The 13,680-nt window shown below is 39.7% G+C and overlaps 1 protein-coding gene across 1 annotated transcript in view; it reads right to left on the reverse strand.

Annotated features, from left to right (window-relative positions):
• Positions 1-13,680, reverse strand: part of LOC126416999 (cilia- and flagella-associated protein 44-like) — a 582,681-nt gene that overhangs the window by 292,671 nt on the left and 276,330 nt on the right. Inside the window, exon 14 of the mRNA XM_050084886.1 lies at positions 4,872-5,038. Within this exon, the coding sequence (XP_049940843.1) occupies positions 4,872-5,038 (167 nt within the window). The remainder of the gene's footprint in view (positions 1-4,871; positions 5,039-13,680) is intronic.

Below are 13,680 nucleotides of genomic sequence, written 5' to 3' on the forward strand. Positions count from 1 at the left end.
GATATGAACATCGATGTTAATTGGTTATCTCCAGTGTTCATGAATAATAACAAATTGTTTATTGAAGTGTGACTGATGGACAAGAGTGCTCAGACTACAAGTGGACATAGGTGAAGCTGTGACACTGCTGAACTCCAAACTTACACAGACTTGTGATCTCCGGCTTTGCTTCAAGTTACTAAAGATTTGGTGAGTTGCAACAAACAGAATATCCCAATTTTGGGACAATTGATGGCTCCGGCTGAGTATAAATCTGTGGTTCACTCCTTGACTTTTCTGGTAGTGGATGAGGTGCCAACATCTTGTTCGGACTGGATGCTTTCAATGGTTTTGGTTTTTTCTTTACAGATGTGGTGACACCTACCCTTGGCCCCATTAAGATGAGTTTCTGGTCAAACTCACAAAGGGACAGTTTTTCTCTAAAACTGATTTACCTGAAGCTTATTTACTGATTCTATCAAATGAGGATCAGAAAAGATTCCCCGTCACTGACATGCCCTTTGGGTTCTACCAACATCAACACCTCACCATTTGGTGTGGCTAGCGCCACAATGATGTTTCAGCATTTTCTGGAACAACTGACAATGTCAGTTCCAGGATGCATCAACTATCTCAATGACATCATGACAGGTGCATTCCCAGAACAGCATTTACGCATCTTACATTCCTTGTTCATAGTCTTACATGCTGCAGGATTCAATTGCAACTTGGCCAAATCCCACTTTTTTCATGTACTTGGGGTTTGAGGTTCCTCCCGATGGTGTAAAGCCTTTACATCATCATGTCACCACTGTTGTGGGTCTGCCTCACCCTTCCAATGTCAAAGAACTCCACGTGCTTTTAGGGAACATTGCCTATTTTCACAAATTAATTCCAGATGCAGCCACATTAGCCATTCTCTCCATGAATTGCTCCACATGACGTTCCCTTTTGGTAAACACTGACCTATAAGCAGCAATTTATGCTTTCGAAATCTACATTACATTCTGCTCCTTGTTTGATACTTTCCATCCTAGCAACCCTATGTTCTTGACTACAGATGCTTTGGGACCATTCTTGCAAATTGCTATGAGGATGGTTCTGAATTCCAGTAGCTTACATGTCAAAAATGATCAACTTCACTCAACAGCACTACTCCCAAGGTAGCACTGGCCATTGCCTATGCCCTCAAAAAGTTTTGTGTATTATTGTATGGATCTAATTTCCACCTCAACACAGAGCAGAAACCCTTGGTTTTGTTGTTTAATCAATCTGCTTTGCTGCTCAACAAAGCAGCACATCGCCTCTAGCATTGGACCTTGTTTCTGTCTTGCTACAAATATCAAATACATATTTGGGCAACTGCCAATGCTGAAACACTATCCCCACATCCGATGGGTCCATATCCTACTTTCGATCAGGATGAGCTCCTTTGTTTTCACTTAGATATTCAGGGGCTAGTCGAAGGATTTCCTCATATGCACTCCTGGATCACAGTTACTGTTGGTGCTGATCAAATTTTGCATCAAGTTATTCACGTCATTCAGCATGGTTCACCAGACAGGCCTCTGGGCAGGGCTTCTGATCTTTTAAGTAACTATTATGCCCTTCATCACTGCCTTAGCAATGGATGGGCTGTAGCCCAGGGTTTTGATCTCGTCCGCACTATGGCAGGATGTGCTTCAGCTCCTACACCTGGAACACTGGGGAGTCTCTCATATCAAGACAATGACCTGTTGACATGTGTTTTGACCCAGCATTGATCGTGACATTGTTTATCTTGTCGCTATCTGCTCTCAGTATGCTACACAACAGTTAGCATCACAGGCAATGCTCTGCAGTGTCTGTAGGAGAGCATCCATGTTGATTTTGGGACCCCCTTTCAAAATTCTTACAGGTTATTGGTTGTTGATGCTTTCTTGAAATTTCCATACAGTTTCCACTGTACTTCCATGTCAGCCATGCCTGTGGTTCAGGGCCTCTCAAAAACTTTCTGCTGGAGCATTGCCTATATACTCTTGTGACGAATAATGGTCCACAGTTTGTCTCACAGACCTTTGTGATTTCTGCACCAACTGAGGCATTTCCTATGTGACTGCTCCTTCTTTTCACCCCCAATCTAATGGTGAGGCAGAACAGCTCTATCCTCCATCAGCACCTGTCTCTGCCTCATGGGGCATCCCTGCTTTGAGGGCAGACCCACCCTCCTTGTGGACGTCTGTGCTTCCTGCCTCTGCTCAGGGGGCCCGGTGCCCTGACACATGATACTGGCCCTTCCTGTGATGATTTCCTGTCACCTGTGCTTCCGCCACCACCTGGGCCAGTGCCACCAGGTCCCTTACCACCAATGTCATCAGCACCACCACTCAAATGGTTAGTGCAGTTCCACCATGTTGAGGACACAGATGTGAAGATGCTACCAATACCTTATTACTCATCCTCTCTTGGGGTACTCCACGGGGGATGGGGGATCACCGCATATGTCTGTGGCCATGTTACTTCTGTCCTACTTGACAACTTTGTACCAGAATCTGCTTCTACCATTATCATCACCTGCAGCACTCACTGCAAAGACCATGGCTGTGTCACCATCCGCCTCAAAGCCTAAATCAGATGAGTGCCCTTTCTCAAGGGCAGGAATGCTATAATCCTGTACATCAAAACTTGACATGTGCTGCAAAACAATACTGTTGGTGCACTACACTCGAATACTCCACCAATAAATCATTATGCAATGAAGACACAAGTGCAGATTAAATAAATTTCTATTTAGCATTGAACTTGTATAAGACTGGAGTCAAATGGGGCAAGACATTCAAAATTCTGAGAAAAATACAGTTAAAATATAGGGAGAGACAGATAACACACAATATGAACAAGAGTCAAGAGGGAATAATAAGAGTGGAAGACCACAAATGAAGGATTTGGATTAAAAAGGTGTAAGACAGTGCTGTAGTCTCTCCTCTTCTGTTCAACTTATACATCAAAGAAGCAATGATGGAAATAGAAGAAAGATTCAGGAGTGGAATTAAAATTCAAGGTGAAAGGATACTGATGATACAATTCACTGCTGACATTGCTATCCTCTGTGAATATGAAGAAGAATTACATGATCTGCTGAATGGAATGAGCAGTGTAATGAGCACAGACTATGGACTGAGAGAAAAGTGAAAAAAGACAAAAGTCATGAGAAACAGCAGAAATGAAAACTGTGAGAAACTTATCATGACTGACAGAGCAAGGAAGACATCAAAAGTAGTCTAGCACTGGCAAAAGGGGCATTCCTGGCCAAGAGAAGTCTACTAGTATCAAACATAGGCCTTAATTTGAGGAAGAAATTTCTGAGAATGTACGCTTGGAGCACAGCATTCTAAGGTAGTGAAACATGGACTATGGGAAATCCAGAACAGAAGAGAATCGAAGTATTTGAGATGTGGTGCTACAGACAAATGTTGAAAATTAGGTGGACTCATAATGTAAGGAATAAGGAGGTTCTTCACAGTATTGGAGAGGAAAGGAATATGTGGGAAACACTGACAAGAAGAACGGACGAGATGATAGGACACAGCAAATAATTCAGGACATAAGGTGCAGCTGAAACTTTGAGATCAAACCAGTCACGAGACGGACAAGCAAAAAAATAAATAAATAAACAAATAAAAATTGGAGTCTGTGTTTCTATGATGCTGATGGACTCTGGGCATTCCTTTGGTCCATCTGGTATTACTCTACGGTTTGGCAGTCACAGGTCCTACAGTTATGTTGCTTGTATTAATAATACAATACATACAATAATACATACATACATACAATAATACATAATTATTAATAATGTATTAATAATATGTTTTGTGTGTCTATTGGATGTCAGATGTGATATTTTGTGGCTAAAGTTACAAAAAAGGAAAATAAGTGGAAACATTGCAGAATGGGCTGCAAAACAAGGTGTCATTATGAAATCATGTACAAAGAACTGCTCCAATTAGCACTGTATCTATTATATATTTCTCTTTTAATCATTTATCTAAAAATAAAGATGATGTGACTTACCAAACGAAAGTGCTGGCATGTTGATAGATACACAAACAAACACAAACATACACACAAAATTCAAGCTTTCGCAACCAACGGTTGCTTCATCGGGAAAGAGGGAAGGAGAGGGAAAGAAGAAAGGATGTGGGTTTTAAGGGAGAGGGTAAGAAGTCATTCCAATCCCGGGAGCGGAAATACTTACCTTAGGGGGAAAAAAGGACAGGTATACACTCGCACACACACACATATCCATCCGCATATACACAGACACAAGCTGTGTCTGCTTGTGTCTGTGTATGTGCGGATGGATATGTGTGTGTGAGTGTGTGCGAGTGTATACCTGTCCTTTTTTCCCCCCTAAGGTAAGTATTTCCGCTCCCAGGATTGGAATGACTCCTTACCCTCTCCCTTAAAACCCACATCCTTTCGTCTTTCCCTCTCCTTCCCTCTTTCCTGATGAGGCAACAGTTTGTTGCGAAAGCTTGAATTTTGTGTGTATGTTTGTCTTTGTTTGTGTGTCTGTCGACCTGCCAGCACTTTCATTTGGTAAGTCACATCATCTTTGTTTTTAGATATATTATTCCTACGTGGAATGTTTCCCTCTATTATAACCATCTTTATTTTTAGATATATTTTTCCCACGTGGAATGTTTCCCTCTATTATATTCATATCTTTTAATCATTTGTTTGACCTGAATGAATGCAGCAGAATGAAATACACAAACTGAAACAGTTAATCCAAGATTTTGTTCAGTTTTTCATAAATAGTGATACATAGCACACCAGTGCAAATCAGTAGATACTTCTTAGGCAAATAAAGATTAATAATACGATAAGAAGAAAATATCAGAAATTATAACCTCTTCAGTAGTGACTCAAATGTTTGTTGGTAACTTTTGAGTAAATCCAAAACTCCTTGTTTTCTTTGATTTGCAACTTCCATTTTTCTGTCATACTCGGCTTGAAGTTTCGTTTCTTCAAGACTAGAGCATTCTTCACCAATTATGTCTTCCACTATGTCTTTTGGCTAAAAGAAAATTGCAACAATTCAATTATACTAGCAGCTGATTTACATATTCTCATAAAGAAGTACAGTCAAATAAATGCTATGAAGAACCAGTTACAAAATTTACCTCACAAATTTTCAGAACAGATTAATACCATCATAAAAATTTAGAATAAACTGGTCACAATATATTTCTTAACAGGCTTCATAATTTATACACATTCAATTATAATCATAAAAACATCAGAATCACATCCTTACAATATGAACCCAAATGCATTTGAAGCGGTCTTCTTTATTTGTTTACTGCAAAAAGGAGTAACTTCACTTTGAAGAATAAATGGAATAATTTATAAGATATGACCATAAACTAATACTAGGTGTAAGTTTGGGGTATACTAGATTTTTTAAAAAGCAAGAAACTATCTTAAACTGTGTTCTTATGATATGATATGTACATCAAAATCAGTGATAGCAGATCAGTAGTTTATTAGAGATTTGTTCTCAAGCTTAAGCAGAAGGCAAACAGGGTTTAGTTTCTCTGCGGCAGTATGGAAAATTATTTTCAAAAATATTTTGAGCAGGTACAAAATGAATTACATATGTGTGGCTTCAAATGGGTCCTATTTTGGATATGACCACTGCTAACTGAACATAGTTTGTCAGTACACAAATCTGAGAAATCAGCCTAATTTCTTTCATATAAGAAGTCAATGTGACATTTTCTGGTGTACAAAAAAGATTGTTTCCACAACATTTTTGTACATTCCTTTACACTGGGTTGTGCAGGAACTTCCACCATTTTTGCTCCCTTCCAATAAATTGCAAGAACATGTCTGTAGTAAACTATTCCTTCTTTGCTACTGATCTGACTCATTTTTACGAAACTTCTCACAGCATTACCATACAACTTGACATCGCAGAATTCATGAACTACAATAGCGCAACAGATAGTAAATTAGCAATTGAAGCAGTTTCACTCCTTTTGTACCTTGGAGGGATATCACAGCAAACTATGAGAAACTGTGTTAATTCTAAAACATGATCACAAAAAAAAATTAAATAAATGTGGGCATAAATAACAACAATAATTAACATAGCCTGAGTAATGTAATTTTCAGCAAAAATTGAGTAATGACTAGGATTCACCTCCTGTGGTATGACTAACAGTGAGCAAATGATCAGCAACAGCTCTACAATGGGAACTTAAAACCAAGAAACTGGATGGAGAAAATTGAAAAAGAAAACAAAGAATTGAAAGTATTAGAGAAGTAGAGGGACACATGGAATGAGCTGTGAGGGAAGAAATAAAAATAAAATAAAATAACAAGATTATAGACAATGATAGAGAGACTGAGAGAGAAGAATGTGAATACAAAACAGAAGGAAAGAAGGATGGCTGCAGTGTCCTAACTTTAAGGTCAACCTTAAGGCGAGATAGATGGTGTTTTTCTTCAGCTCCAGATGACAGACAGATATGGGTCTGATGTTTCCCCAGCATATTTCTACCTTGTAGAATTCTTGGGTGTCTGCCCAGGTCTCATCATAACTCCACCATCAAACCAGCCATGGCTAATCACAGTATAAAAACCAGCCATACATAGATAATGACAACACAAAAATACTTGAGCAATCTTCCTGCTTCTGGGATTGCTTGATTAGAGGTCACTGAAATTAGGGTTTCAGATGATCTAACCAACAGAGATAGCAGCCTACAACTGGGTCAGGCATGGAGCCCTGCACTGAAAAAAAAAAAAAAAAAAAAACCATTCAGTTAAGTCTGCACTCAACAGCATTAATGCGTACACTGGAGGCCATAGTTTGGAGCCAGGCACCACTCTCTCCACCACTATCATCATCCATGGTGGGGGGCTCCACAGACAGCAATAGGAGCAAAGTGCTGGATGGGGTAACAGCCGACATGCATATGACACCAACAAGAGCCAAGCACCAGTCATCAGGAAACACCAGAACATTGCAATGAGTCTGTTTATTGAACTGTCATGGAGGAATTACAATAGCATCCAGGTGGACATCTGAGAACTCTACATAGTTTTGAAGATCACACTTCAGACATGGATTCACGAAATATTGTAATAACCAGCACCAAATTGTTCAGTTTGTTTATCTCATGTCCATAAGTAGTATTACATTTTTCAATTTGCTATACCGTACTACCATCTGACACCTACCCAACAGACATAGAGTAGAATAAAACTACGCTTTCTATTGTTTCACATGTTTTAGACCTTCTTCAAATAATACAACCATGTCATCCTCCTGTACTGTGGATCAGAGTATGTTTACAGTAATTCCTTTCAACACAAATTCCATGCGCCTTCACTACTACGTAAATGTTATGTTTGCTGTTTAGTCCCATAGATGAGGACTACTGGGAGAATCTTCGTGCATCTAAACAGTTGTTCATTGAGGTAGAGAAATTTGGTACTCTGCCCGTCCTCAATGTTCCCATCTGCTGGAAAAGTGCTACATATCCTATTCTCAATTTATGCACAGAAACAACCCAAACAACTTTTATTTCCTTGTGCTTAGGTGTATCTCCTGGTATAGCTGTAGAATACGGAGAACATTAGTACAACAAGAAATAATTATATCCGATGCTAAAAACCTATCCAATGAACACGGCCAACTACAGAAATGTGATCAGGATCAGTGGGTAAAGTGATCAACAGATATGTCAATCTGCAAGGAGAGCAACATCAAACAATACGTCACCAGTGTACCTTTCGTCATTTTGCACCTCACTGGCAAGATAAGATAAAGCTTGACAGTAAAAGATATTATACCAGTTTGTTCCAATTGCAGGCACTTCCAAGGGCTGTCAAATGTGGCAACTAAATCAGAATAACTGCTATATACCAAACCTTAGAAATATGGACTGTTATTGGTACTCAAACTATGTAATTAAAGAAACATCATCTTATCTATATTACCTTTTTTAAATAAATATTTACAATCTGCAGTTTTCTCTGCTGCACTCAAAACTGCTAAAGTCTACATCTACATCTACATCAGTACTCAGCAAGCCACCATATGGTGCATGACAGAGGGTAACCTGTAGCACTACTAGTCATTTCCTTTCCTGTTCCACTCATAAATAGAATGATGAAAAAACGACTATCTATATGCCTCCGTATGAGCCCTAATTCCTCATTCTTATCTTCATGGTCCTTAAGCACAATATATGTTAGTGGCAGTACAATCGTTCAACAGTCAGCTTCAAATGTCGGTACCCCAAATTTACTCAACAGTGTTTCTCGGGAAAAAAAAAAAAAAAAAAAAAAAAAAAAAAAAAAAAAAAAAAAAAAAAAAAATCACCTTCCATTCAGGGATTCGCATTTGAGTTCCTGAAGCATCTCTCTAACACTTACATGTTGTTCAAACTTGCCGGTAACAAATCTAGCAGCCTGCCTCTGAATCACTTCGATGTCTTCCTACAGTCCGACCTGGCATGCGTTCCAAACACTTGAGCAGTACTCAAGAATAGGTCTCACTGGCATCCTACATGCGGTTTCCTTTACAGGTGTACCACTCATTCCTAAAATTCTCCCAATAAACTGCAGAACCATGAACCATGGACCTTGCCGTTGGTGGGGAGGCTTGCGTGCCTCAGCGATACAGATGGCCGTACCGTAGGTGCAACCACAACGGAGGAGTATCTGTTGAGAGGCCAGACAAATGGGTGGTTCCTGAAGAGAGCCAGCAGCCTTTCCAGTAGTTGCAGGGGCAACAGTCTGGATGATTGACTGATCTGGCCTTGTAACATTAACCAAAATGGCCTTGCTGTGCTGGTACTGCGAACGGCTGAAAGCAAGGGGAAACTACTGCCGTAATTTTTCCTGAGGACATGCAGCTTTACTGTATGATTAAATGATGATGGCGTCCTCTTGGGTAAAATATTCCGGAGGTAAAATAGTCCCCCATTTGGATCTCCGGGCGGGGACTACTCAAGAGGACGTCGTTATCAGGAGAAAGAAAACTGGCGTTCTACGGATCGGAGCGTGGAATGTCAGATCCCTTAATCGGGAAGGTAGGTTAGAAAATTTAAAAAGGGAAATGGATAGGTTAAAGTTAGATATAGTGGGAATTAGTGAAGTTCAGTGGCAGGAGGAACAAGACTTTTGGTCAGGTGAGTACAGGGTTATAAATACAAAATCAAATAGGGGTAAAGCAGGAGTAGATTTAATAATGAATAACAAAATTGGAGTGAGGGTTAGCTACTACAAACAGCATAGTGAACGCATTATTGTGGCCAAGATAGACACGAAGCCCATGCCTACTACAGTAGTACAAGTTTATATGCCAATTAGCTCTGCAGATGATGAAGAAATTGATGAAATGTATGACAAGTCAAAAGAAATTATTCACGTAGTGAAGGGAGACGAAAATTTAATAGTCATGGGTGACTGGAATTCGTCAGTAGGAAAAGGGAGAGAAGGAAACATAGTAGGTGAATATGGATTGGGGGGAAGGAATGAAAGAGGAAGCCGCCTTATAGAATTTTGCACAGAGCACAACTTAATCATAGCTAACACTTGGTTCAAGAATCATAAAAGAAGGTTGTATACCTGGAAGAATCGTGGAGATACTAAAAGGTATCAGATAGATTATATAATGGTAAGACAGAGATTTAGGAACCAGGTTTTAAATTGTAACACATTTCCAGGGGCAGATGTGGATTCTGACCACAATCTATTGGTTATGAACTGCAGATTGAAACTCAAGAAACTGCAAAAAAGTGGGAATCTAAGGAGATGGGACCTGGATAAACTGAAAGAACCAGAGGTTGTAGAGAGTTTTAGCTAGAGCATAAGGGAACAATTCACAGGAATGGGGGAAAGAAATACAGTAGAAGAAGAATGGGTAGCTCTGAGAGATGAAGTGGTGAAGGCAGCAGACGATCAAGTAGGTAAAAAGGTGAGTGCTAATAGAAGTCCTTGGGTAACAGAAGAAATATTGAATTTAATTGATGAAAGGAGAAAATATAAAAATGCAGTAAATGAAGCAGGCAAAAAGGAATACAAACGTCTCAAAAATAAGATCGACAGGAAGTGCAAAATGGCTAAGCAGGGATGGCTAGAGGACAAATGTAAGGATGTAGAGGCTTGTCTCACTAGGGGTAAGATAGATACTGCCTACAGGAAAATTAAAGAGACCTTTGGAGAGAAGAGAACCACTTGTATGAATATCAAGAGCACAGATGGCAACCCAGTTATAAGCAAAGAAGGGAAGGCAGAAAGGTGGAAGGAGTATATAGAGGGTTTATACAAGGGCGATGTACTTGAGGACAATATTATGGAAATGGAAGAGGATGTAGATGACGACAAAATGGGAGATAAGATACTGCGTGAAGAGTTTGACAGAGCACTGAAAGACCTGAGTCGAAACAAGGCCCCGGGAGTAGACAACATTCCATTAGAACTACTGATGGCCTTGGGAGAGCCAGTCATGACAAAACTCTACCATCTGGTGAGCAAGATGAATGAGACAGGCGAAATACCCTCAGACTTCAAGAAGAATGTAATAATTCCAATCCCAAAGAAAGCAGGTGTTGACAGATGTGAAAATTACCGAACTATCAGTTTAATAAGTCACAGCTGCAAAATACTAACGCGAATTCTTTACAGACGAATGGAAAAACTGGTAGAAGCGGACCTCGGGGAAGATCAGTTTGGATTCTGTAGAAATGTTGGAACACGTGAGGCAATACTGACCCTACGACTTATCTTAGAAAAAAGATTAAGAAAAGGCAAACCTACGTTTCTAGCATTTGTAGACTTAGAGAAAGCTTTTGACAATGTTAACTGGAATACTCTCTTTCAAATTCTGAAGGTGGCAGGTATAAAATACAGGGAGCGAAAGGCTATTTACAATTTGTACTGAAATCAGCTGGCAGTTATAAGAGTCGAGGGGTACGAAAGGGAAGCAGTGGTTGGGAAAGGAGTGAGACAGGGTTGTAGCCTCTCCTCGATGTTATTCAATCTGTATATTGAGCAAGCAGTAAAGGAAACAAAAGAAAAATTCGGAGTAGGTATTAAAATTCATGGAGAAGTAATAAAAACTTTGAGGTTCGCTGATGACATTGTAATTCTGTCAGAGACAGCAAAGGACTTGGAAGAGCAGTTGAATGGAATGGACAGTGTCTTGAAAGGAGGATATAAGATGAACATCAACAAAAGCAAAACGAGGATAATGGAATGTAGTCAAATTAAATCGGGTGATGCTGAGGGAATTAGATTAGGAAATGAGACACTTAAAGTAGTAAAGGAGTTTTGCTATTTAGGGAGTAAAATAATTGATGATGGTCGAAGTAGAGAGGATATAAAATGTAGACTGGCAATGGCAAGGAAATCGTTTCTGAAGAAGAGAAATTTGTTAACATCGAGTATAGATTTAAGTATCAGGAAGTCGTTTCTGAAAGTATTTGTATGGAGTGTAGCCATGTATGGAAGTGAAAAATGGACGATAACTAGTTTGGACAAGAAGAGAATAGAAGCTTTCAAAATGTGGTGCTACAGAAGAATGCTGAAGATAAGGTGGGTAGATCACGTAACTAATGAGGAGGTAGTGAACAGGATTGGGGAGAAGAGAAGTTTGTGGCACAACTTGACTAGAAGAAGGGATCGGTTGGTTGGACATGTTTTGAGGCATCAAGGGATCACAAATTTAGCATTGGAGGGCAGCATGGAGGGTAAAAATTGTAGAGGGAGACCAAGAGATGAATACACTAAGCAGATTCAGAAGGATGTAGATTGCAGTAGGTACTGGGAGATGAAGAAGCTTGCACAGGATAGAGTAGCATGGAGAGCTGCATCAAACCAGTCTCAGGACTGAGGACCACAACAACAACAAACTGCAGTCAACCATTCATCTTTCCTGCCACAGTTCTCTCATGCTCGTTCCATCTCATATCATTTTGCATCGTTATGCCCAGATATTTGAACAACTTGACTGTGTCAAGCAATACTGTATCCGAACATTACAGGTTTGATCTTCCTACTCACCAGCATTAACTTACACTTTTCCACATTTAGGGTTAGCTGCCATTAATCACACCAACTGGAAATTTTGTCTAAGTCATCTTGTATCTTCCTAGAGTCACTCTACTTTGACACCTTACTGTACACCATGGCAACATCAGCAAACAACTGCAGATTGCTGCCCAAACTGTCCACCAAATCACTTATGTACATAGAGAACACAGTCCCTGAGAGAACACACTTCACTGGGGCACTCCTGATGATATCTTGTCTCAGTGATGAGCACTCACCATGAAGGACAACAAACTGGGTTATATTATTTAAGAAGCATCAAGCCACTGACATATCTGTGAACTTATTATATATGCTTGTAACTTCATTAACAGCCTGCAGTAGGGTCACAATACCAAATGCTTTCTATAAATCTAAAAATATGCAATCTACCTGTTGCCCTTCATCAATAGTTCTCAGCATATCATGTGAGAAAAGGACAATTTGAGTTATGCATGAACAATGCTTTCTAAAACCATGCTGATTCACATACATAAACTTCTGTCTCAAGAATGTTTATTATATTTGAACTGAAAATATGTTCAAGGATTCCACAACAAATTAAAGTCAGGGGTATTGGTCTGTAATTTTGCAGAGCCATTCTTTCGCCCTTCTTATGTACTGGAGCCACCTGTGTCTTTTTCCAGTCACTTGGGACTTTGTGCTGAATGAGAGATTCATGACAAATGCAAGCTAGGTAAGGAGCCAATGCTGTAGGTTACTCCTTGTAAAATCGAACTCGGATTCCAATCAAACCCGGTGGTTTATTTACTTTCATTGGTTCTCTATGCCAGCAATTCTTATTACTATGTTGTCCGTATGGGAGTCTGTCCAATGGTCAAATGATGGTATGTTTGTACAATTTTCCAGTGAGAACAATTTCTGGAATGTGAAATTTAAAACTTCAGCTATCATTTTGCTATCTTCAACTGCCACATCACTTTGGTCAACAAGGGACTGAATGGAAGTCTTACACCCACTTAGTGGTTTAACATAAGGTCAGAATTTCCTCGGGTTCTATGCCAGGTCTTTTACTAGGGTATGACAGTGGTAGTTGTATGATTCACACATAAATCTTTTCACAGACGCCCGAATTTCTACTAACCTTTGTATGTCATCATTCGTGTGTTCCCTTTTGAACCGAAAGTGCAACAGCCTCTGCTTCCTCAGTGTCCTCTGAATTACGTTATTAAACATTGGTGTGACTATTCCATCCTTTATCCGCTTACTAGGCACATAACCTTCCAGACCACAACTTACAATCTGCTTAAGTTTGCCCATAATTCCTCTACATCCATCTTACTGAAACTAAGTGATGCCAATTCACTGTCTAAGTGAGATGCTAATAACTGCTTATTTGCTCTGTCTAATAGAAACACTCTCCTAGTCTTCTTCACGGCTGTATTAACTTTCCTGGTCATTGTTGCTATAATGACATCATGATCAGTAATCCCCACTTCTATACTGACATTGTCAGTAAGGTCCAGCCTATTTGTAGCTAAAAGGTCTATGATATTTCCATTGCATGTGTGCTGCTGAGCTAGCTGCTCAAGACAGTTTTCAGAAAACATGTTCAAAAGTATTTTGCATGACTTTCTGTCTGTACCCCCT

The sequence above is a fragment of the Schistocerca serialis genome, chromosome 8 (genome assembly GCF_023864345.2).
Source record: "Schistocerca serialis cubense isolate TAMUIC-IGC-003099 chromosome 8, iqSchSeri2.2, whole genome shotgun sequence".
In the NCBI taxonomy this organism is placed as follows: Eukaryota; Metazoa; Arthropoda; class Insecta; order Orthoptera; family Acrididae; genus Schistocerca; species Schistocerca serialis.